General features: G+C 41.6%; 1 protein-coding gene across 3 annotated transcripts in view; it reads right to left on the minus strand.

The window, feature by feature from the left end:
- The window catches only part of sec24c (SEC24 homolog C, COPII coat complex component), a 38,111-nt gene continuing 13,454 nt past the window's right edge, over positions 1 to 24,657 (minus strand). For 2 of the 3 annotated variants that reach the window (XM_061907482.1, XM_061907480.1), the window contains 19 exons: positions 24,172 to 24,311; positions 18,596 to 18,664; positions 18,159 to 18,267; positions 16,220 to 16,347; positions 14,793 to 14,931; positions 14,600 to 14,715; positions 12,614 to 12,738; positions 12,292 to 12,483; positions 12,131 to 12,224; positions 11,935 to 12,051; positions 11,700 to 11,870; positions 11,523 to 11,619; positions 11,301 to 11,446; positions 7,545 to 7,683; positions 3,126 to 3,244; positions 2,868 to 3,047; positions 2,602 to 2,787; positions 1,552 to 1,641; positions 1 to 1,411 (listed from right to left, as the gene is read on the minus strand). In XM_061907482.1, coding sequence (XP_061763466.1) covers positions 1,271 to 1,411; positions 1,552 to 1,641; positions 2,602 to 2,787; positions 2,868 to 3,047; positions 3,126 to 3,244; positions 7,545 to 7,683; positions 11,301 to 11,446; positions 11,523 to 11,619; positions 11,700 to 11,870; positions 11,935 to 12,051; positions 12,131 to 12,224; positions 12,292 to 12,483; positions 12,614 to 12,738; positions 14,600 to 14,715; positions 14,793 to 14,931; positions 16,220 to 16,347; positions 18,159 to 18,267; positions 18,596 to 18,664; positions 24,172 to 24,311 — 2,498 coding nt within the window. In that variant the 3' untranslated portion in view covers positions 1 to 1,270. The remainder of the gene's footprint in view (positions 1,412 to 1,551; positions 1,642 to 2,601; positions 2,788 to 2,867; positions 3,048 to 3,125; positions 3,245 to 7,544; positions 7,684 to 11,300; positions 11,447 to 11,522; positions 11,620 to 11,699; positions 11,871 to 11,934; positions 12,052 to 12,130; positions 12,225 to 12,291; positions 12,484 to 12,613; positions 12,739 to 14,599; positions 14,716 to 14,792; positions 14,932 to 16,219; positions 16,348 to 18,158; positions 18,268 to 18,595; positions 18,665 to 24,171; positions 24,312 to 24,657) is intronic. The other variant, XM_061907481.1, reaches the window with a different exon arrangement.

Consider the following 24,657-nt stretch of genomic DNA (forward strand, 5'->3'; position numbering starts at 1 on the left):
TCAATTTTAACAATCATTTTTATTAGAAGTCCCAAGAGGCAATGGAAAAAAAAACAAATCAGACGAAATAAAAGGAACACAAATGAAGAATACAGTGAACATGGTGGCCTTGAACACAAAGAACAGAGGGCTTCACACTCACTCAACCGCTTTTCTTTTTTAAAGTATCGACTTTATTTTGGTAGGTGGGTTTGTTTTAGAGGGTCCCTCTGTTCCTCAGGGGAAATTTCACCAGGACCGAGCACACACACACGCACACACACACACACACACACACACACACACACACACACACACATTTATATATATCAAAAGAAGCATCCCTTCATTATTACTAAATGCTGTAATTTGCTTTATATTTTAATCAGCTCATTTTACCTAAAATTATTATTTTCTGTCTATTCATTCTGTACACAGTATTTATGTTATTTATATGTATGTATATATGTATATATATACAAACACAGAGGGCTCAGCTCACTTATGCGATCGTTTTGTCTGTGCTCGTCACCTGGCGCGGGACACTCGATTAGGCACCCCGGCAGGGGCGAACTTTCCCAAAATTTGGCAAATGGGACGCCCTGAAAAACGAGCATTGCTATTATTATTATTATTATTATTCCTGCTAAAGTGTAGATGGAGCGCCTTCTGCGGGCGTACCTAATGTTGTGGCCATATTTGCAGTGTTGCCAGGCAAGGAAAAGGATGCAAAAAAACGTTGATTCAAAAAAAAAAAAAAAAGAAAATGAAAGGACACGCACATTGAAATTAATCATGAAAGCATCGCGGGGGTGTGCTAAGGCCATGATTAAAACGGGGAGATTACAGCATTTATTTGATTCCTTTCATGACTTTTCTAGTAGATCGTTTAACGCTTTTAACGCGATTTCGTTATTAAAAAAAAAAGATTTTCAGTGCTAGTAAATACAGTCAGGTTGCATACATCATTCTTTACGTTTGCATGTGTTTATGTACATAATCCCCCTCCCTCCTTTCACCGCAGTAGATTTGAGCCAGAGTAAAGCTCTATTAACATCCGATTATCACTCACTCGCACGCACGCACGCACACACACGCACACACACACACACACGCACACACACGCACACACACACACACACACACACACACACAATTAAATCTGCCAGCTCTGGTGCTTTAGATGACAGCAAGGAGAGCTTTAAAGTTTATTAGGTTTTTAAAAAAAAAAGGGAGAAAAGAGGAGGAGGGAGAAAAGAGAGGAAGAAAAAGAAGGCGGGACTTTGTGGACCTAGCTGAGGAGCTGGCGGATCTCCTTGTGCATGTGACACAGGAAGTCCACGTAGGACGCGCCCCCGCTGGCGCCCTTGTCCTCCACCAGGAAGTGTCGGAAGATGAGCTCAGAGCGCTCCTCCTGCTTCACCACAATCAGCTGCAGGCAGGACAACACACACACACACACACACACACACACGCACACACACACACACACACACACACACGGTATTATTCATGTGCAACACAAAAAAGGAGAAGCAAATAGAAATAATGACGAGGTAAGCGCATATTCACCTTCATGTATCGCGAGCGCTGCGCTCTGAAGGAGTCCACAATCTCCCGGAGTCTTTGTGAGAATGGATTGTCCAACACCGGCAGACTGGTCTGCATCAGTCAAGCAGAATTAGCGAGCCCGTTAGTGCAAACACTCTAAAATAGAGATGTCCGATAATTTTTTTGCCAATATCTGATATTGTCCAACTCTTAATTACCGATTCCGATATCAACCGATACCGTTTTATACAGCCGTGGAATTAACACGTTATGCCTAATTTTGTTGTGATGCCCCGCTGGATGAATTAAACAATGTAACAATAAATCAACTCAAGTTATGGAGAAAAAAAAATGCCAACATGGCACTGCCATATTTATTATTGAAGTCACAAAGTGCATTATTTTCTTTTAACGTGCTTCAAAACAACAGCTTGGAATTTGTGACATGCTCTCTACAAAAAGTAGAGGCACTGCTATTATGTAGCACCATTTGAAAGGTCACGCGCGAGAGAATGAAGAGTGCTTGAAACTCTGCATGTCAACATCTCCGGCCGGTGCCACACCAACAAAATGCCGAAGCAACCATACTTGCCAACCTTGAGACCTCCGATTTCGGGAGGTGGAGGGCGTGGTTGTGAGGGGAGGAGTATATTTACAGCTGTTGTGTGCGCAGTTGTGCATTGCACTTTCTAAAAGCCGTCGATGTTATGGTCACATATGCATGATTGAAACTTTTATTAGTAGATTGCACAGTTCAGTACATATTCCCTACAATTGACCACTAAATGGTAACACCCCAATAAGTTTTTCAACTTGTTTAAGTCGGGGTCCACGTTAATCAATTCATGGTACAAATATATACTATCAGCATAATGCAGTCATCACACAAGTTAATCATCATAATATATACATTGAATTCAAGGAAATACGGTATATCGTGTATCGTGACATGGCCTAAAAATATGGAGATATTAATAAAAGGCCATATCGCCCAGCCCTAATTGGAAGTGAAAAGTTTGAGAGCTTTGAGATTTAAGATTTATCAGTCAAGATAGTCTGATCGGATCTCACCATGGTGGAGTCGACGTGGCTGAAGCTGGATGTTCCAAAGATGTTGAGCAGCAGCTCTTGTTGCGCGTTGGCTGCCACCCACAGGAAGAGATGGAGGCCCGTCTCCAGCAGGTAAACGCCACCTTTGGAAAGCCTCTCCTCGGAGGCCCTCAACGCCGTCGGCAACGACCCGCTCTCCAGCTTCATCTGGAATATGACCACATGCGAGATGTTAGTCGTCTCTTATCTATCATCTTTCAAGCGAGTACATTGCAACAGGGACGGACCAGCGGCAGAAGGCGAGGGTAAAAGAAGACGTGGGTCTCGGCCACGTCCATGCAGCTGATGAGCTGCCGCAGGTACGCTCGGTCATCCAGCGACACGTCAGCGCCGGGGAGCAGCACGTCGCTCTTCAGAAGGCAATTCAAGTAGACCGGCAGCAGCTTCATGCACTCTGGGAGGATCAACTGGGGAAAAAAACATTAGTTGCATGTAGGAAGATCTTCAAAAGCATGGGTGAGGTTAGGATGAGGTGTGTTCAGTACCTGACCAACTGATGAGGGACTTGCACAGTTCTTGCGATAGCAGGCCAAGATCTGAGCACACTGGTTGACCAGAGTGTCCCTCACCGCCTTTGTGGGGTTGCTCAGGACGCCACGGAAAGCTGAAACAAAACAAAGACTTAGTTTTGAATAGAGATCAACGTATTATCAGCGTTGATATTGTCATTCTATATATATATATATATATATATATATATATATTACATTCTTAAACATGTCAAAGTATATATATATATATATATATATATATATATATATATATTAGGGGTGGGAAAATTAATGCGTTAATTATGAGTTAACTCATCAATCTATTAACGCCGACAATTATTCTATCGCACATTTGCGTATGTTGTTTACATGCTTTTATTTTGTTAACGCCTTTTCTTAACAAGATGGCATCTCCCGGATGTACTTCGGCGTGGAGGGGCTCTTGGTAAAGATGGAACATTTGGCAAAAATACCGGACAATTCTGCAAATGTCTTGGCTGGCTTACAGCGTGGTCACTCCGGGATCACTTACGACCGCCAGACAATTCTGGATGTGGATAGATCGGGCCGTTTTGGACTGAATGAGGCGTGCTTGCTAGAGCGGCTAGCTAGCATGGGAATACTTTGCCGGCTACATCCAGCGGCCTGTGAAGCAGCGGAGTATATGTGTTGTCTGTCTATTTATGAATAATGCAGACCAGGAGTGTTGGCTGACTTCTTAATGTTTACTTTCAGAGCGTGCATATCACAACATACAAGATGTCGTCATGGCGACACAACCTATACCGGGCTACCGCGCATGCTCCTCACTCCTGTTGCATGCTGGGTAGGGTAGTTATTTTATTCCCTGGCTCATAACATCACAATATAGTACCATGTATATGCGTTCAGTTTATCAAAGCACCAAGCAAACAATTGGAAAATTCCCATCATATCAATTCCTAGATATGGTCATAATTATTTTAAGTGCACTACGCAGAATAAACACAACATTATTAATATTGCTACTACGGATAATTTGATCAAAAATTCCCTAAAACAGCCCACTACCTATAATATAGGTTTTTTAAACATAAGATCCCTGATAAAAAAAATGTTTCAGAAATTGCCTGTTCGGATGTTATGATTGTGGCTCAGAGATTTGTATGTAGATTATATTTATTTTCCATAACAAACAGGATAACTTAAATACCCTGGCAGTGGCAATAAACTTAAAAGTTTGTATTTACATTTTTGGAGTTGATTTTCATAAAATATGCTATTTAACTGCTACTGTTTAACAAGGACTGATTTAAATTGTGTTTGCACAACAAATGTTTTGGCGCTTTTGTTTATGTGGGAGAATATTCCAATAAAGGTGCACTACACACTACTTTTGAATTCATTATTGGGCTTTGCGTATACAATGCAGTTAATCGCGATTAATCGGAGAAATAGTGCGATTAACTTCGATTAAATTTTTTTATCGTTGCCCAGCCCTAATATATATATATTAGGGGTGTAATGGTACATGTATTTGTATTGAACCATTTCGGTACGGGGGTTTCGGTTCGGTTCGCAGGTGAACCGAACGACATGGACACTCCGGACTGCAAACTGTGCCAGAGGAGGGGCACTTTGGAGCACATCCTGAGTTGTTGCCCAAAGGCACTAGGGGAGGGGCGGTATCGCTGGCGCCACGACCAAGTTTTAAAAGCCCTGGCAGATTCTATCTGCGCAGCGATACATAACAGCAAGTCCCAGGCCGCCCCGAAGCAGTCAATCACCTTCATCAGGGCAGGACAGAAGGCAAACCGCAAGCCCAACTTCTCAGGAGGGCTCCTCGCCACCGCTCGAGACTGGCAGCTCCATGTTGACTTGGGAAGGCAACTCAAGTTCCCGGCCAACATCACTACCACGTCACTCCGCCCAGACATGGTGTTAACATCGGAGTCAACCAAGCAAGTGGTGCTACTGGTGCTGACTGTCCCCTGGGAGGAGCGGATTGACGAAGCAAATGAGCGAAAGAGGTCCAAATATGCTGAGCTCACTGCAGAGTGTCGGAGTAACGGCTGGAGAGCCCGCTGCGAACCAGTCGAAATTGGGTGTAGGGGTTTTGCTGGTCACTCACTACAGCGTGTGTTCAGAATCCTTGGCATTAGAGGACTGCAATCCAGAAAAGCCACCAAGAACATCCCTGAGGCCGCAGAAAAAGCTGTGGATCCGTGGTGCGCTACTTGGACACAGGCCGGGGTCTGATCACCCCCGGCTGGGTCGCCCGGGCGAGGGTGTCTGATGATTAAAGACCCGAAACACCCTATGACCCCGGGTTTATCACTGATGACGTGTCCAAGCATCACCGTGAGGTGTATTCAAGTTCTGTAGTGCACCGAACGTTGTGTAAACAATGCACACCGAGGCACCATGAATTAATTTACGTGGACCCCGACTTAAACAAGTTGAAATACTTATTGAGGTGTTACCATTTAGCGGTCAATTGTACGGAATATGGACTGAACTGTGCAATATACTAATAAAAGTATCAATCAATCAAAAAAAACAACAACACACGGCATGCTAGCAACGACTGGGCTATGATAGACTGACCACACCTCCTCTTTTCACGGGATATGTCCTCTTTGCGGATCTGTCCAGGTGGAGTTTCTTAAATGCCTCGAATGTCCGGCATTTTAAGTTATGGTTGTATGTATTTTCAATGTACGTTCAGTGTTAAGAAGGAGTTAAAAAAAAAAAAAAGTGGTGCACACAGCGTTAACATTGGTGAGGGAGGGGCAGAGACAGAGAGAGCGAGATAGTTATGATAAACGCGCATGTGTCGCCAGGCTATGCTTTTTATCCTTTGATTAATCAGATTTCATTTTTTATTATCTATAGCAGGGGTTTCAAAAGTGTGCCCCGGAGGCCATTTGCAGCACACAGCTAATGTTTTAAAGGCCCAAGGCACATTCTAAAAATACTATTAAAATAAAAAAATAAACAAAAGTGAAATAAAAAATCTTAAAGGCTAAATGTAATTTACAAAAACTTACAACGTTTAATAATGAAACAAGCTGTTTTTTTTCCTTTCAAACTGTCATTATTTAAAACATAATATTGAATCAAAATCAATGTTATTATGAATTATTGACCTATCCAAGTTTCCGATTACTTCACATCAAATATTCCACTAAGAAAATTATTTTTGGTGGAAGATTTAGCAAATTTGTTAAATAAGTAATGAAAAAATTTATATTTAGTTTTTTTTCCTACTGTACCGAAAATGAACCGAACCGTGACCTCTGAACCGAGGTACATACCGAACCGAAATTTTTGTGTAGCGTTACACCCCTAATATATATATATGTACATACATACACATATACGGTACTCTCTCTCTCTCCACACATGCACGCTGATATTATATATTTGTACCATGAATTGATTGACGTGGACCCCGACTTAAACAAGATGAAATACTTATTGGGGTGTTACCATTTAGTGCTCAATTGTACAGAATATGTACTGTACTGTGCAATCTACTAATAAAAGTTTCAATCAATTAAAACGCACGCATACACACACACACACAAACAGGTTTTCATATAGAGGTCGACCGGGCCGATTATCGACACTGATATTTGCCATTTTGATGTTTATCCGTATCGGCTTTTTTTTTTTTTTTGTTAAATCATATTGTTTTGTTTTTTTAAACTAGAACAGCATAAACAATAGATTAGGAGTGTCAAAAAATTCTTAATCGATTAAAAAAAATCTAAAATCGATTCTTAATTTTTTTTTTAAGTCTCTCCTGTCCAGCCTAAGAAAATCATATTGTTGATGTAGATGATCATATATGCTGTAACATATTTACTTTATAAAGGAGAGGTGTGGGATACTTCTCTAGTTGCCTTTTGTACTTGACTTTAAAATTGTTGAGAAGCATTGGCGCAAACAAACCAGTTTTCTTTTAAATAATATAGAAATGTATCATAGCTGTCATCGATTTTACGAAGAAATGTAGTTAATCATGGAACTGGCACCCTAAGGTATTTAAAAGGATTGACTTTGAATCAAGAATTGTTTTGAAATCTAATAGTTCCACCCAAGAATTGAATTGTACGGTGCCCTACAATATATACACATATGACATCAGTGTTTAGTATTAGAAAATAATAAAAGTAATAACTGCTCAAGCAACTGCCCGATTGCGTGAGAAAAGTTCCTATCGCCTTTTTTTTTTTCCAATTTAAATTAACAATAAAAATTACTTTCATTGTCAGTAATTCTCCCCAAAGATGTTTTGATATCTGGAAGAACATTTATTTGAGTTCTTGTGAGAATTCTTCGCCGGTCTGCTCAGCTGCATGGCGGCACTCACGTCTACTTTGGAACAACGTGGAGCAAAAAAGGATTTGACAAATGGCGAGTCCTCACCGTATTTGGAAAGGAAGTTGATGATGGTGTCCGTCTCACAGTTGCGGTATAGGTCGGCCAACTGAGAGCAGCAGTTGACCGCCATGTTGTGGATGCGCAGGCGCCTTTGGCCGCCGCAGCTGGTGTAGAGGACGGCGCACTACGGGAGGGAACACATCACATACATTTAATTTGAACCAAAAAAACCCAACTTGGAGTAAATGCTAACAGTAATGGTTTGGGACGCACAACACAGATGATATACAGTGCAAATGATTGGCTGACGGTAGAACTTCTCAAAACTGTCATCATATGGTGATAATGCATTTTGATGACTGGCCAACAGCAGCATCCTAAACGCAATATAGCGTCCTCGCTAACAGCTACGTCCAATCCTCGGTAAAAATCACAAATCCTCGCGGTAAATAGTGGATCCTCGATTTATGAACCCTTCTATTTGTGAACTTTTTGATTTACAAACTTTTATATCCAACCAAATATAATATGCAGTGTTTGAACCATGTATTTGTATACTAACACTTCTTTTATTTATTCATTCTGGAGGTCCCCAAATCAAAGTGCAAGCTCAGAGGGGACAGAGCCTTCTTTCTCTGTTGCGGGTCCCAAACTCTGGAACGATCTCCCTCTCCATGTGAGACAGGCCCTTTTGTTGGCTATTTTCAAACCCTTCTTAAAACCCATTTTTATTCACTAGCTTTTAACACAGCATGAGACTTTAAACTGTTTTTTTAACTGCTTTTTATCTAACAAATTGTTCTTAGGGTAATTTGTATTTGGTATTTCAATGTTTTTTTACTTCTGTTTTAAATGATATTTTTTTAGTCTGTCCTTTGCCTTTATTTCTTTGTGGTGTAGAGCCCTTTGTTCTTCAACTGTGGTTGTTTTTAAAGGGCTTTATAAATAAAGTTGGTATGGTATGGTGTGGTATTCAATATCCTGCGCCCATTTTGTACTGATGGGCGCAACATTTTTTTGGAAAGGTAGAATTTTGTCCATTTTGCTAACTCAATATGAGTCCCCAAAAGACAACCAATTAGAGAGCGTGTTGCCCGATCTCCTAAATGATTGGAAACCGAGTTGGCCATACTCTCTCTATACATGACCCCCTCCACCTGCTCCTTTCTCAACAGCTCCCCATTTGCCAATGGTAATGAAAGTGGATTTTAGTTTTTTTAAATGTTTATCATTGTAGCAATGTTACTGTTAAATTCAAAGATTTTTGTGATTTCCGTTGGTTTGTGTGGGCCCCAAAGGGACTGCGTGTTGGCAGAGCAGCGCAGACAGCACAGTTCAGCTTATTGTTTTAGCTTGCTGATAAAGAGATAATTAATCCATCATTTTATTGTTATGTTTGTTTGATATATATGCATCTAAAAAACAAATGTGTTATTAGTAATCAGTATTAACATATATTTGTACTTATATTGTATTGTTTTGTTGCTGCTCATTGTATAATGTAACACAGGCTGCAAATTGTTGAGATTTGTACAAGTTTCTCCAGACTTCTCTCCAGAGACTTCGTCTTTAAGTGACTTTATATTTATTAGAAACGACCAGCGACAAATCAAGCATCATTTTCTGGTGTTATTGGAGACTGTACTCATGTTTGGAGACCCATTGCTTCTGTTGCTCCATGTACGCGACAAACAGTGAGAAGTGCAGCGAGCCTCTATCCTCCTAAAACACTCACACGTTCTTGTCGCCACTGCTCCAACTGCACTTTCTTTCCTTAGTATTTGCACAATTTTAGATCACTCCAGGTAAATGTTGGATACATTAAAGTACGTTCACATCGCAGACAGGCTGACTCCGCTCCAGACAATCATGTGCATCTTGCTTACGTCATCACAACATCCTGTTACGGCAGCGCGGTTTCCATGACCAAAAGTCTAATCGGAGCAAAATGTAAACAGTTAATTTTTTTGTTTCATATCACATCACAGGGACAGAGATAAGACCTTCGGGAGGAAAGTTCCGTGGTCAGATGAAACAAAAATTGAGCTGTTTGGCCACAATACCCAGCAATATGTTTGGAGGAGAAAAGATGAGGCCTTTAATCCCAGGAACACCGTCCCTACTGTCAAGCATGGTGGTGGTAGTATTATGCTCTCGCTCTGTTTTGCTGCCAATGGAACTGATGCTTTACAGAGAGTAAATGGGACAGTGAAAAAGGAGGATTAACTCCAAATTCTTCAGGACAACCTAAAATCATCAGCCCGGAGGTTGGGTCTTGGGCGCAGTTGGGTGTTCCAACAGTACAATGACCCCAAACACGCATCAGAAGTGGTAAAGGAATGGCTAAATCAGGCTAGAATTAAGGTTTTAGAATGGCCTTCCCAAAGTGCTGCCTTAAACATGTGGACAATGCTGAAGAAACAAGTCCATGTCAGAAAAACAACACATTTAGCTAAACTGCACCAATTTTGTCAAAAGGAGTGGTCAAACATTCAAGCAGAAGCTTGTGGATGGCTACCAAAAGCGCCTTATTGCAGTGAAACTTGCCAAGGGACATGTAACTTAATATTAACAATGATGAATGTATACTTTTGACTCAGAACATTTGGTCACATTTTCAGTAGACCCATAATAAATTCATAAAAGAACCAAACTTCATGAATGTTACTTGTGACCAACAATTATGTGCTCCAATCACTTTCACAAAAAAAATAAAAGTTGTAGAAATTACTGGAAACTCAAGACAGCCATGACATCATGTTCTTTACAAGTATGGCGTAGTGCAGGGGTAGGGAACCTATGGCTCTAGAGCCGTATGTGGCTCTTTTGATGACTGCAACTGGCTCTAAGATAAATATTAGCTGACCTTGCTTGCTTGATTGAAACTTTTTATTAGTAGATTGCACAGTACAGAACATATTCCGTACAATTGACCACTAAATGGTAATACCCGAATAAGTTTTTCAACTTGTTTAAGTCGGGGTGCACGTAAATCAATTCATGGTAACACGATAAGTAATGAATCATTTCGCTGGTAAACACAGTGTCAAACATAACGTTCAAAATATAAAACATTCTCATGCATTTTCATCCATCCATCTGGTTTCTACTGCACCTGTTCAAGAAGTTGCATTAATGGTAAGAAGTATTTTATTTATCGTTGATTAACCTCAGAATAACAATATTATTAAAAAGGAAGTGACTTATCATACTCTAAAAATGTTGTTCTTTCTTAAAAATGCACGCATATGGTTGTATTCATTGTTAAAAAATATATATATAAATGGCTTTCACGGAAATACTTTTAAAAATATTTGGCCTGTATGGCTCTCTCATTCAAAAAGGTTCCCGACCCCTGGCGTAGTGGGTAGAGCGGCCGGCCAGAAACCCGAGGGTTGCAGGTTCGCTTCCCACCCATTGACATCCAAAAAATCGCTGCCGTTGTGTTGTGTCCTTGGGCAGGACACTTCACCTTTGCCCCCGGTACCGCTCACACTGGTGAATGAATGATTGGTGGTGGTCGGAGGGGCCGTAGGCGCAAACTGGCACTCACGCTTCCGCCAGTCTACCCCAGGGCAGCTGTGGCTACTGATGTAGCTTACCACCACCAGGTGTGAATGAATGTTGTGTCCCACTTCTCTGTGAGCGCTTTGAGTGTTTAGAAAAGCGCAATATAAATCTAAGTTATTATTATTATATGTAAACTTTTGACCACGACAGTATGCAGTATTGTATCAGCATGGTGCTGCTATAGGTGACAAACTGCACCCTTGGGAATGTTACCAGCTTTCTTGCACTTGCCTGTATGAGCGCCCCCGTCTCCTCGCTGAGCTTGTCGTCGTGTTTGAACTCCACCGTGACCGCCTTGTCACAGTCCAGTCCCGCCAGCTCCACGTCCGTGGTGTTGCTCATGAAGAACGAGCCGAAGAAATCGGTCGCTCGGATACCTTGGAAGTGTGCATGAAAGAACAGAATTGTGTCAAGTCCTACAATCTTCCTCTGATGTGGAAGCTAGACACTCACCTGTGCTGGTCCGAACCCTCATGACAGCGTCGAAACCGATCGGCTTCTGTACGTCTCGCCTGAGGTCGTTCAGGAACCTCTCCTGGTCCGTCTGAGCCTAGGACCAAGAAAGCGAAACAAAATGCTTTCAGGTTTGATATCAACATTTCAGGAGCCGCGACGAGAAGTCCATCCCACCTGGAAGTAGGTGTACTTGTAGACGGAGCCTCCTGTGGAGACAGGAACCACACCTAACGTGGCCACGTCCACGTATTGGTTGGGGAAGAGGAAGAGGTCCACGCAGCAGCCTTGAGCGACACACTCCTTGGCCAGAGTGTTGTAGAAAGTTGCTTGAGGCTGAAACAGAGACTGAAAAGGACCGGAAACGTCCATCAAGCACGCAGGGTTCTCCACAGAACACCTCTAAATTCACCTTTTCTTTATCAGTGCCAATCAGCTTCTTGTCTTCTCTATTCTTGAGTTTTCCAAGAGCCTCAGCAATGGGCAACGAGGTGTGGAACACAAACAGCTTCCCTGCGCAGTCTGCGGCCTGAAGAACACATTGTGCTACAAATTGTAGAGCTGCAGAGCCCTAAGATCTATCTGCGATTATTTTCTCGGTAGGTTACCTTGAGCGCCTCTAGTCCGGCCTGTATAACAGGTCCAAAGACTGTCTCGGTCTCTCTGGTGTCTGCAAACATCTCTGGGATGTGGTCCAGCAAACTGGGGAACACAAAAGTGCAAGTTTGACCAAACCGGACCTTTTGTTTGGTAGAAAAAAGATGCAGACCTTTCAATGACCAGGCGGCTCTCGTTGACGTTGACCAGGAAACCGTCCAGCAGGGGCACAAACATATCTGACACGTCCGACACCACCAGCATCTGTGGTTGCGCCAGGCTGGACTTGACGTTGTAGAAGTGCAGGACCTTGTTGTACGTGACAAAGCCCACTCGCACCACCGAGTCCGCTTCCGGGTTTTCTCTGAAAGACGACACAAGGGAATCGCCTAAGCATCCAAACATGTGTTTCCCCCCCATATTATTCACATTACTACATTCAAATGTGCTTCTAACTTCACATTCTCCTCTTCCCCCCAATCAGGCTTCTGTACCTAGGTAGGTGCTCCAGTAGCGTTTTAAGTTCCTGACAGACGATGCTGACCATGCCGCTCTTCACGGCGTTGTAGGACACGTCGATAAGGAAGATAAAAGCTGGAGGCTGAGGAATCTTGTTGTTCTAAAAAAGAGAGCACTGTAAGTCAACAATCATAGGGCTGGACAATTATGGCAAAAAAAAAAATATCCACAATTATTTTGATTGATCAAAAGTATTAATTTGAAAACATGAGTAGAAGCATTTAAGTCTCATCTTAAAACTCATTTGTATACTCTAGCATTTAAACACACCCCCTTTTTAGACCAGTTGATCTGCCGTTTCTTTTCTTTTTCTCCTCTGCCCCCCTCTTCCTTATGCTTGGGATGGTTTCCTGCTGGCTCCACTATGGACGTGACTCTCGCTACTATATCAGATCCACTTTGGACTGGACTCTCACCATTATGTTGGATCCACTATGGACTGGACTTTCACAATATCATGTTAGACCCACTCGACATCCATTGCTTTCGGTCTCCCCTAGGGCAGGGGGCTGCCTACATATGCAGTCCTCTCCAAGGTTTCTCATAGTCATCATAGTCACTGTCACCGACGTCCCACTGGGGTGAGTTTTTCCTTGCCCTTATGCGGGCTCTGTACTGAGGATGTCGTTGTGGTTTGTGCAGCCCTTTGAAACATTTGTGATTTAGGGCTATATAAATAAACATTGATTGATTGATTGAACTATTTTACCACCAAAATTTTACTATAAATATAATTTAAAAGAACTGCTTCGAAATTAGTAATAAATTATATACTTATAAATTAGTATTTATTAGGGGTGTGGGAAAAAATCAATTAGAATACGAATCGAATCGTTTACATTGTGCGATTCAGAATCGATTCTCATTTTTAAAAAATCTATTTTTTTTATTTATATATATATAAATATATATATATTTTTTAATCAATCCAACAAACCACTACACAGCAATACCATAACAATGCAATCCAATTCTAAAATCAAACCTGAGCCAGCAACACTCAGAACTGCAATAAACAGAGCAATTGAGAGGAGACACAAACACCACACAGAACAAACCAAAAGTAATGAAACAAAAATGAATATTATCAACAACAGTATCAATATTAATTATAATTTCAGCATAGCAGTGATTACAAATCCCCCACTTACATTATCATTAGACATTTATAAAAATAATAAAAAAGAACAATAGTGTCACAGTGGCTTACACTTGCATGGCATCTCATAAGCTGGACAACACACTGTGTCCAATGTTTTCACAAAAATAAAATAAGTCATATTTTTGGTTTGTTTAATAGTTAAAACAAATGCACATTATTGCAATCAGTTGATAAAACATTGTCCTTTACAATTATAAAAGCTTTTTTTAAAAAAAAAAATCTACTACTCTGCTAGCATGTCAGCAGACTGGGGTAGATCCTGCTGAAATCTATGTATTGAATGAATACAGAATCGTTTTGAATCGGAAAAATATAGTTTTTGAATCGAGAGTTTAATCGAATTGAAAAAAATCGATAAATTATCGAATCGTGACCCCAAGAATCGATATTGAATCGAATCATGGGACACCCAAAGATTCACAGCCCTGGTATTTATCGTTTTAAATCATATTTATTTTTATATTGGTTTTATATTTATTTATTTTTTGTTTTTATTCAGTCATTGGTGGAGCTAAGGATAATATTTGAATATTGTTTCTAATATTGTTGTGAGGCACTTTGGAAACATTTCCGTTGTTTAAATGTGCTATACAAAAAATTTGATTGGATTAGTAACAAATAAACAACAGGTAAACACAAAATCATAGCAACAACAATCGTTTTAAATAATAAAAATATGAAAAGAACAAATTCAGTTTTTCCACTGTAATGTTTTTGAATTGTCAGCTTTGTGTGTCATATTTCATTAAAAGCTAGTTAATTAAATGCAAAATTCCAAAAGAAAGACTCTCCAACTTACTTTACAGTAGTCGACGGTGGCCTGGAACTCGTAACTGCCCAGCGAGAGCTCCGGTCTGTCATAGAAGTCCATTCTCTTCCCAGTCTGGTCCAGATGCTGGAAATAATTTGGAGGAACTGGACACATAAAACAGTATTAATAAATTGCACAAAAAAAATGTATTCATTGCTCATTAAAAAGGACTCAAACACACCTTCTGTGACACAAGTGCAAAACCCACACTGGAAGCGACGCCCTCCTTCAATGAATTGCATGTACGGACACATGTAGGCTTTGCAGCGGTTGCAACGGATTGGACCACCTTCTCCATGGTCCACTAAGAACGGGGGCGCCTGATAACATAAAATGTATTTTGATTACAGCGCAACCTTAATTTACCGACCCCTTCTACTTGCAATCTTTTCGGTTTATTAATTTTTAGATGGGGCCAAATATGCCTCGGTGTGCGAACCATGTCTCGGTGTGACAAACACTTCATTCATTCGTTTTCATTCTGTTTTTTTGGGGAGGCAGCACCCTTCACGTCAGTACGCACACTCCTAGTCACTTCTCAGCGCTTCAGTGTCTGCCTTATCTGTGTTTTTTTTCTCATATTGCAAAGTTTTGTCCATTTTGCTAACTCAATACGAGTCCCAAAAAGACAGCAGTTCACACTATTTCCTAGGGTTACATTAATGGCGCTCAGACGTATAGAAGAATCGGAAAAGCAGGTTTCGTACCACAGCAAGTTTTAATTGTGATGAGACCGGACTTTTCTGTAAAAAGATGCCACCTCTCATTCAGCAGCACCTCTTTCAAATCACAACATTCCACTGTATTTTAAACCAGAAGCGTCCAAAGTGCAGCCCGAGGGACATTTGAGGCCCAGAGCTCGGGTTTTGTTGGGCCACAATCCCCCCTCCCCCACCCTCCGGCTCAGCTCCTTCACCACGACGGATCGATACAGCGTCCGCATTACTGAAGACGCCACACCGATCTGCCCGTCGATCTCACCATCCACTCTTCCCTAACTTGTGAACAAGACTCCGAGGTACTTGAACTCATCCACTTGGGGCAGGGTCTCCTCCCCAACCCGGAGATGGCACTCCACCCTTTTCCGGGCGAGAACCATGGACTCGGACTTGGGGGTACTGATTCTCTTCCCAGTCGCTTCACACTCGGCTGAGAACCGATCCAGTGATAGCTGAAGATCCTGGCCAGATGTAACCATCAGGATCAAATCTGCAAAAAGCAGAGACCTAATCCTGCAGCCACCAAACTGGATCCCCTCAACGCCTTGACTGTGCCTAGAAATTCTGTCCATAAAAGTTCTGAACAGAATCGGTGATAAAGGGCAGCCTTGGCAGAGTCCAACACTCACTGGAAAGGGGTCCGACTTACGCAATGCGGACCAAGCTCTGACTATGTAAATCTAATCCATTATAGGCACCAGCACCCCAAAGGGAATAAGCAGTAGAAATGGATGGATGGTTTAAGTAAAACTATATCGAGATATACTTTTTCCTCTATATCGCCCAGCCCTACTTGGCGGAAAAAGTTTGGACACCCCTGTTTTGGACACTGTATTTAACTAGAAAAGGCAGAAGCATGTCTAAAAACATGGACAGAGGAAAGGCTCACCTCATCTGGTGGCAGCACGGCGAGAGGCTTGATGACGGCCGCCAGCGGCACCTGCGACTGCTTAGCCATGTCTGCGGTGCACGGCATGTTGTAGGCCGTACAGCGGAAGAACCTGGGGCTGGCGTTCCCTATATGCAAAGGACATCGAGGGATAAGGTGAGCTCCTCTTGTACTGAGAGCCATACTTGCCAACCTTGAGACCTCCGAATTCGGGAGATAGGAAGGGGTGTTTGGGGGCGTGGTTGGGGGCGTTGCGGGGGCGGGGTTGAGGCGCAGGCAGCATACCCCTTCCCCTTCGAGCTGTCCTGGACGAAATTAAATAATATTTTCCAATCATTTTGGAACTTATAAGCGTATTTCTTCTTACTCGTCGTCACCATGTCTCTTTATCGTTCTTCTGTTTCGTCTCCTTCTTGTTGTGTGTGCAGTTGTGCACTGAGCTCCAAAAGCCGTAGATGGTATTGTAGCGTCCCAAAAGAATTAGTGCTGCAAGAGATTCTGGGTATTTTTTCTGTTGTGTTTATGTTGTGTTACGGTGCGGATGTTCTCCCAAAACGTGTTTGTCATTCTTGTTTGGTGTGGGTTCACAGTGTGGCGCATATTTGTAACAGTGTTAAAGTTGTTCATACTGCCACCCTCAGTGTCACATGTATGACTGTAGACCAAGTATGCTTTGCATTCACTTTTGTGTGAGTGCTTGAAATTAACATTATCAATAAACCAATTAAAATATCATACAACGTGTCAGCATTTCTTCACATCTTCGAGTAACAGATTACGCATGTATCGAAACGGATGGTTGGAGTGTGGAGGCAGATAGCGAAAACTAAATTTAAGAAGAAACTGAAGCTATTGAGCCATATCACGGCAGACAGTGGCACGGGAGGAAGCACGGACGAATTCGGCGATCGCCTTCTAACCAACGATTGGTATGTGTTTGTTTGGCATTAAATGTAGGTGGAGGGAATGGCTGGATGCAAATAAAGCTACAAATGAAGCATAACGATGCAATATGTACATACAGCTAGCCTAAATAGCATGTTAGCATCGATTAGCTTGCAGTCATGCCATGAGCAAATATGACTGATTTGCACGCTCTACATACCGGTAAGTCAATAACATCAACAAAACTCACCTTTGTGATTTTGTTGACTTTATCGTTGGAAATGCATCTGCTTTGAGTGTCGCAGGATATCCACACATTCTTGCCATCTCTGTCGTAGCATAGCTGTCGTCCGTATAGTGCGCGGAACAAACGAGGGACTTTCGCATCTTTTGACCACTGTTGCAACTTGAATCCGTCTCTGTTGGTGTTGTTACACCCTCCGACAACACACCGACGAGGCATAATGTTTCCAAGGTGCGGAAAATAGTAGAAAAACGGAAAATAACAGAGCAGATTTGACTTGGTGTGTGTAATGTGTTTGAGAAAATGCCGGATTGCTTCACGTTGTGACGTCACGGGTGAAAGGTCATTGCTCCGACAGCGAACAATTGAAAGGCATTTCAATCGCCAAATTCACCCTTTTAGAGTTCGGAAATCGGTTAAAAAAACATATGGTCCTTTTTCTGCAACATCAAGGTATATATTGACGCTTACATAGGTCATAGGTCTGGTGATAATATTCCCCTTTAAACCCGTCCAACGCTACATTATTATGTCACAGGGGCGGCACGCTGTTTATATGGAGGAAAAGCGGACGCCTGGACAGCATGCGGCTGTTAAGGGGTGAAGGTTTCAGGTGAGAGAGGACGCTAAAAGCATTGCCTTTAAGACACGCCCCCAATATTGTTGTCCGGGTGGAAATCGGGAGAAATTAGGGAGAATGGTTGCCCCGGGAGATTTTTGGGAGGGGCACTGAAATTCGGGAATCTCCCAGGAAAATCGGAAGGGGTTGGCAAGTATGCTGAGAGCCCAACGGACGTCTCAAGGACTCACCTTGGTCTTGGACTTGAAAGTTGGTGGTGACAAGCGGTGGGGCTTGTCCCCTTACCCCTGTGGTGAAAGGCTCTTTGCTCTTGGCCTTGTCGTCTTCTATGACTTGGATCTACAAGAGAAGAAGAGAGGGACCAACACACTATAAATGTATGCAGTTCGAAAGAGCCACACAGGTACTTTTTTTTTTAGCAAACACACGAACAGTGACACCATGAGTCCCTCCGGGCATGCAGACTAACATGCAGCGAATGGAGAGTGGGTGCGGGAAGGTGAAATCTGACTGGCAGACCCTGAAAAAGTCAAATCTATGACAACCGGGAAGGGAGACCTCAGTATACCAAAACAAGACCAGGGGCAGGGGAGAGGGTGGTGGGTTGGTGGTTGTGTTTGGAAAAGCCAGCACAGACAACAGCATGGACAAACATAGGAAAACTTACTGGGCTGGGAATAGCGTCTGGATCTATTCTATGTCTTGATTTCTGCACGGCCGGCATGTCAGACGCTTGCTTTACATTCAAAAGTTTGTCCAGCAATGTTGTGCAAAACAGGACAAAATTAATGAACACCAGAGAGAAAGAACTTGAGAGAGAGAGAGAGAGAGAGAGGAGCGGTGTGTGGCGAGAAAAGACCTCAGCTTGACGTCACTCAGTAGCAGGAAGCATTGTAATTTAGACAAGAACTGTCAGTCCTACTGATTACTGACACTATATATTAGAGATGGGTACTGCTCTAGGGCTGCAACTTACGATTATTTACGATTCGAAAAGGAAACATACACATATTTAATGGCTAATTTTTCCATCAACTTCTAAATGCAGCTTGAGTTATTTTACAAACAACAAAGGTGACTAATTCATTCATAAATATTTATTTATGCTGTAACCGTGCTGCTCATTCAGCTGTTACGAAAATGTAATATTAAATTCAATGTACTTTATTGAACCAGGTAAAGACTCATTGAGATTAAAATCTCTTTTTCAAGAACCACCTGACAAAGAGGGCGGCACAAACAAAGTTATGATAATAATTAGAACAAGACAATACAACAGAACAACAGCAGTCATACCACAACAGGTCAGAAAATATTTAAATTAAGAAGTACTAGGGCTGGGTGATAGATATATCGAGAGACTCGATATATTGCGGGTTTGTCTCTGTGCGATATAGAAAATGGCTATCGTGATATTCGAGTATATGTTCTCACAGTTACTTTTAGCTGTGGGCATTACACGACATGCGTTTCCCACTCTTTCTTGTCTCTCCGTCTCTCAGAGACATAAACCAAGCGCACCTTCTTACATACGTCACGCGTGCAACGTCAGACGCCCTCCCCGAGCAGAGAGGTAGCGACATGGGTAATAATAATAATAATAACAATAATAACTTATATTTATATCGTGCTTTTCTAAAGACTCAAAGCGCTCACAGAGAAGTGGGACTCAACATTCATTCACACCTGGTGGTGGTAAGCTACATATGTAGCCACAGCTGCCCTGGGGTAGACTGACGGAAGTGTGGCTGCCAGTTTGCGCCTAGGGCCCCTCCGACCACCACCTACAGGGTTTCCCACACATTCCTTTATTTGTGGCGGCCCGCCACGAAAGAATTACGGCTGCCACAAATAAAATAAAAATTAAAAAAATATATTTTTTTAAAATTTTTTTACCTGCTTTTGAGTCGCTCAACTGCTCATAAAAGCAATGGGACTCTGTCTGTGAACAGAGCTTGTAGTCACAATATTATATAAATATGTAAATCCATCCATCCCATCCATTTTCTACCGCTTATTCCCTTTCGGGGTCGCGGGGGGCGCTGGCGCCTATCTCAGCTACAATCGGGCGGAAGGCGGGGTACACCCTGGACAAGTCGCCACCTCATCGCAGGGCCAACACAGATATACAGACAACATTCACACTCACATTCACACACTAGGGCCAATTTAGTGTTGCCAATCAACCTATCCCCAGGTGCATGTCTTTGGAAGTGGGAGGAAGCCGGAGTACCCGGAGGGAACCCACGCATTCACGGGGAGAACATGCAAACTCCACACAGAAAGATCCCGAGCCTGGATTTGAACCCAGGACTGCAGGACCTTCGTATTGTGAGGCAGACGCACTATAATATTACATAAATATGTATATAAATATGTACATAAAGTGTTGTAATTATATTCCAACTGCGAGTTCTTCTTGGTCATCGCCACCGCTGCCTCCACCCCCCACGACCACACCACCACAAATAGATGCCTGACCTGTGGGAAACACTGACCTATCATTCATTCATCATTCATTCACCAGTGTGAGCGGCACCGGGGGCAAAGGGTGAAGTGTCCTGCCCAAGGACAAAACGGCAGCGAGTTTTTGGATGTCAATAGGTGGGATAGCGAAACTGCAACCCTCAGGTTTCTGGCCGGGCGCTCTACCCACTACGTAATGCCGCCCCTAACATTAGCTGTGATGCTAACGGTGCAATGCGAGTGGTAATACGAAAGAGAGAAGGTGCGAATCTGGTAACAAATGGAGGAAAAATTAATTCCCAAGAAAAACAGCACGGGGTCCATCGTCTGGCGGTGGTTTGGCTTCAAGCAGGAATATCTTGAACAATTATGCGGCAAAAGCGTTGCTACAAAAAGTACCAGCACTGCTATTTTGTAGCATCATTTGAAAAGTCACCCGCTAGAGAATAAAGAGTGCTTGAAACTGCATGTCAACATCTCCATTCGGTACCCACAAAATGACGAAGCAACAATTTCCAGATCAACACCGTATGAAAAAAAAAATCAACAACAGAAGGAGATAACGTCCGCAGGAACCTACCACACAACGAAGGACATACACTATTTAATTTCCCATCATGCAGTTCATTTTTATCTGACAGTTATTGAAATATCTTGTGTGACATCATGCACAAAAGTGCACTTCATTTGTTTTTAACTATTGTAGTGGCATTCTGTACAAAAAGTGCACTTTAATTTAGTGTTGTTTAGATATGTCATCTTAGTGACATCATGCACAAAAGTGCACTCATAGCTTGTTTAAAAATGTCTCTGACAATCTTGCACTTTCTGTTTTGGAAATGACATGAATGTTTGTGCCACTGCTTAATAACTGTTTAATAAATACAGTTTTGCTAAATTGACTTAGTTGGGATTTCCGTCTCTGCATGAAAGTTTAAAAGTAGCATATATTAATGCAGTATGAACACAAATATTTTAATGTAGACACATAGAATCATCATACTGCTGTGATTATATGCATCAAGTGTTCATTCAAGGCTAAGGCAAAACATTGCGATATATATAGTGTATCGTGACATGGCCCAAAAACATCGAGATCTTAATAAACGGCCATATCGCCCAGCCCTAGCGAGTACATTTCCCATGAGAACTGGTTTCTCTATCTTTTAAAATGTACTTAAAGTCTCCCAAAGTGATCAATTCTGGTAGCCTCAGATCTTTCTGGATGTCATTCCATGACCAGGGAGCAGCATAACTGAAGGCTTTTTTTAAATGTTTATTTAAAAAAAGGAAACGCAAAGTGCTAAAAACAACAATGAACCTTGTTTATGTATTAAAAAACAGTTAAAACAGCAGCAAAGAAAACAAACAATACAGAAAATTTAACTTCTTCTATAAGAAAAGCATTTTGTGATGATGTTTAAAAATCTACACACTGGTATATTAACTATTGATTAACTCTTGGCAGTTTTAGCACTCTGACTCAATGTGTAAAATCTCATCTTTGATTATGAAAATGTCAAGTATTTAATAGATTGTATGTTTAATCTTATGATACCTCCGGATTGGTGCCTGTATGTCTGTGTGCATGTGTTTGTTAAAGTGCCTTTTTAAACAATATTGCAAATAGACTCAAGGTGAAGAATTCTGTCTTTGATTCATTCGTAAAATGTTGACTATATAATACATTGTATGTTTAATCTTATGGTACCTCTGCATTGATGCCTGTCAATCATAGTGTGCGTGTGGTTTGCGTTTGTTAATGTGCCTTTTTTTTCTTGGTATTGCAAATTGACGCAGCTTTAAAACGTTCTTGAAGTGATCAGACAAAGTTTAGCGGGCTCACTTTGGCTAAAATGATAGTCAGAGCTATGTTTCACACATCTTCGTCTCACACGGGTAGAAGCTAACACTCTGAGCAAAGTTGAGAGCGCATCCTCCCTTCAAAAGTCAGACATCATGTCTCCGCTTCAACTGCTGGCGTATCACAGATGTACTGCCCATAAAAATAAAGCTCCGCTTTGCAAAACAAGCAAGATATTCATGTTTTCCACAAGAATAAGAGGAAATATCTTCAAACTTTACATGTTATTATTGCCAACTTTTTTCCCGATCCACCTTCGCCCGGAAAAACCCGAGTGATGACGTCACGACTTTTGTAGACAAATATAATTGTTGGTGACAATTTTTTTTTGTCCACAATGTCAACTAATCCTCGCAGAACTATATTGTTTACATTTGAACCAATACAGTACAGATTCTTGGTACCTGGGAATCAATACCGGTACTCAACGATGCCAATTTTCGGTACATTTGTGTGTGTTAATAATTAAATTGCATTTTGTGGCTTTTAATGTCTCACAATCCAACACTTTTATGTTAAAATACTGATCATTTGTTTAGCTTATTTCATCTGTTCAGCATTTTTAATACAAAAGTGTTTGATTGTGAGGCATTAAAAGACACAAAATGCAAAGCGTCCATAGACCCACAAACGCTGGCTGAGTAACAACAGTATGAACGTTGCACGGAAAATTGCTCTGCCAGTTTCTGCATCCAACAGGGATTCTTCTTTTGTGTTTCTGCACCTGCGGTTCCCACACAAGGCTGCAACATTGTTTGTCAACACTGTCTGCTCTCATTTTCTCGCACATTTGACCCTCTGATGTTCTCTGTACCTAAACTCTGTCCTCCTCCTGTCTAGGCCTGCTGTGTGTGTGTGTGTGTGTGGTACACAGAACATCTATTTCCACACTCTTATTAGCCCCGGGTCCAATGGACCCGGACATATTATATGTAATAGAAATGTGTAGGGGGTAAATGGTGTGTGGTCATTAAATATGTATTTTGATATACCATATGTTCTTCACAGAAAATGAGCCAAAGTCAGTGAGTCTCGGTATGAAAAATGAATTGTATCATTTTTCTTTTAATAAAAAATGAAAACGGGTGCCACAGACCCGAACACCACACTAGGGTTCATAAAATATTGGATTGTTGCAACATTTTAAAATGAGCCGATTATGATGGCTGCTGTCCCGTTGTTATATTCTGTTTTATTGTCACCTTTCAGAGTCTCATTTGCAAGTTGGACATTAAGTCACAATTACATTTACAAGACATTAGATGGCAGTAGTGTATAGTTTATGGTGTTTCTGTTATTCCCTAAAAACTATTAATACTGTAAGTATTGCACTTATTACACACCAACTGTTGTAACGTGCATATTAGTTGTAGTTTGTATTAACAAATTTGGAGGTATTGAAATTGCCATGTTGAATTGCTAATGCTAGTCAGTAGCATGTCAATAGCAAAGCCGATGTATATCAGCATCAAGCCAGCGCATTTTTTTGGAAACGTAGAGGCTTACTTAAGTTGGAGAGTTTCTCGAGTCAATTTCTTTGTCAGCATTGAAAATTGACACATTAGTTCGGCCAAGGCCGCACTCAGTGCTGCTGGAGTGATCGGCAAGCACCGACCCAGGTACTGAAACATGGCACCGTTGGATTTTACATGAATTGGTGCAAGACAGGACTGCCGGGATTTGGTTAATGTCAAAAAAAAAAAAGAACCGGATTTGGTACCCATCCCTACTATATATTGTCGTTCATGCTTAACATAGAAACCAATAAAGTGGCAGATAAGTTAACACACACATGCTACTCCTCTCCTTTCGAATGTAATGATCTAATATAATATGTTAGCATCTGCATCATCAAAATGACTTACTCGATCAACAGTACAAAAACAGGTGATCTAATTTAATGTCTTCCTTACCGGGCTAGGAATGGTGTCGGGGTCCAGTCTTTTGTGGCCCCCGGCTGGAGCAGGTGCTGGTGCAGGAGCTCCATAGTTGGTCTGGGCAGGGTAAGGGCCCGGGTAGCCCGGCTGAGGGCCTCTCACCTGCCCGAATGCACCTGCAAGGGGGTAAAGCAATTTCAGCGTTCTGCCATTATTCCCCCACGAATCACGACACACTGAGGCTGCTGCTATTGACTATTTTAGTAAACTTATTGATTAGTTTGTTGAACCATTTGACTAATTGAATAAAACACACTTTATAGCCTCAATGCATATTTTAGAAAATAGTTTAAACTAAAGATTTTGGTACTTTCCATTTACTTTCTATAATACTTTGTTTGACCTTTTTTGTCCCCGCTTATTTTACCTTCTTTGACTGTCTTTTAACCTCTATTTACCTTTTATTTACTACATTTGCCTTCTAAATCACATTCCTTATTTTATTTATTTATTACCTTTACC

Source organism: Nerophis ophidion, linkage group LG08 (assembly GCF_033978795.1).
Source record: "Nerophis ophidion isolate RoL-2023_Sa linkage group LG08, RoL_Noph_v1.0, whole genome shotgun sequence".
Taxonomy (NCBI): Eukaryota; Metazoa; Chordata; class Actinopteri; order Syngnathiformes; family Syngnathidae; genus Nerophis; species Nerophis ophidion.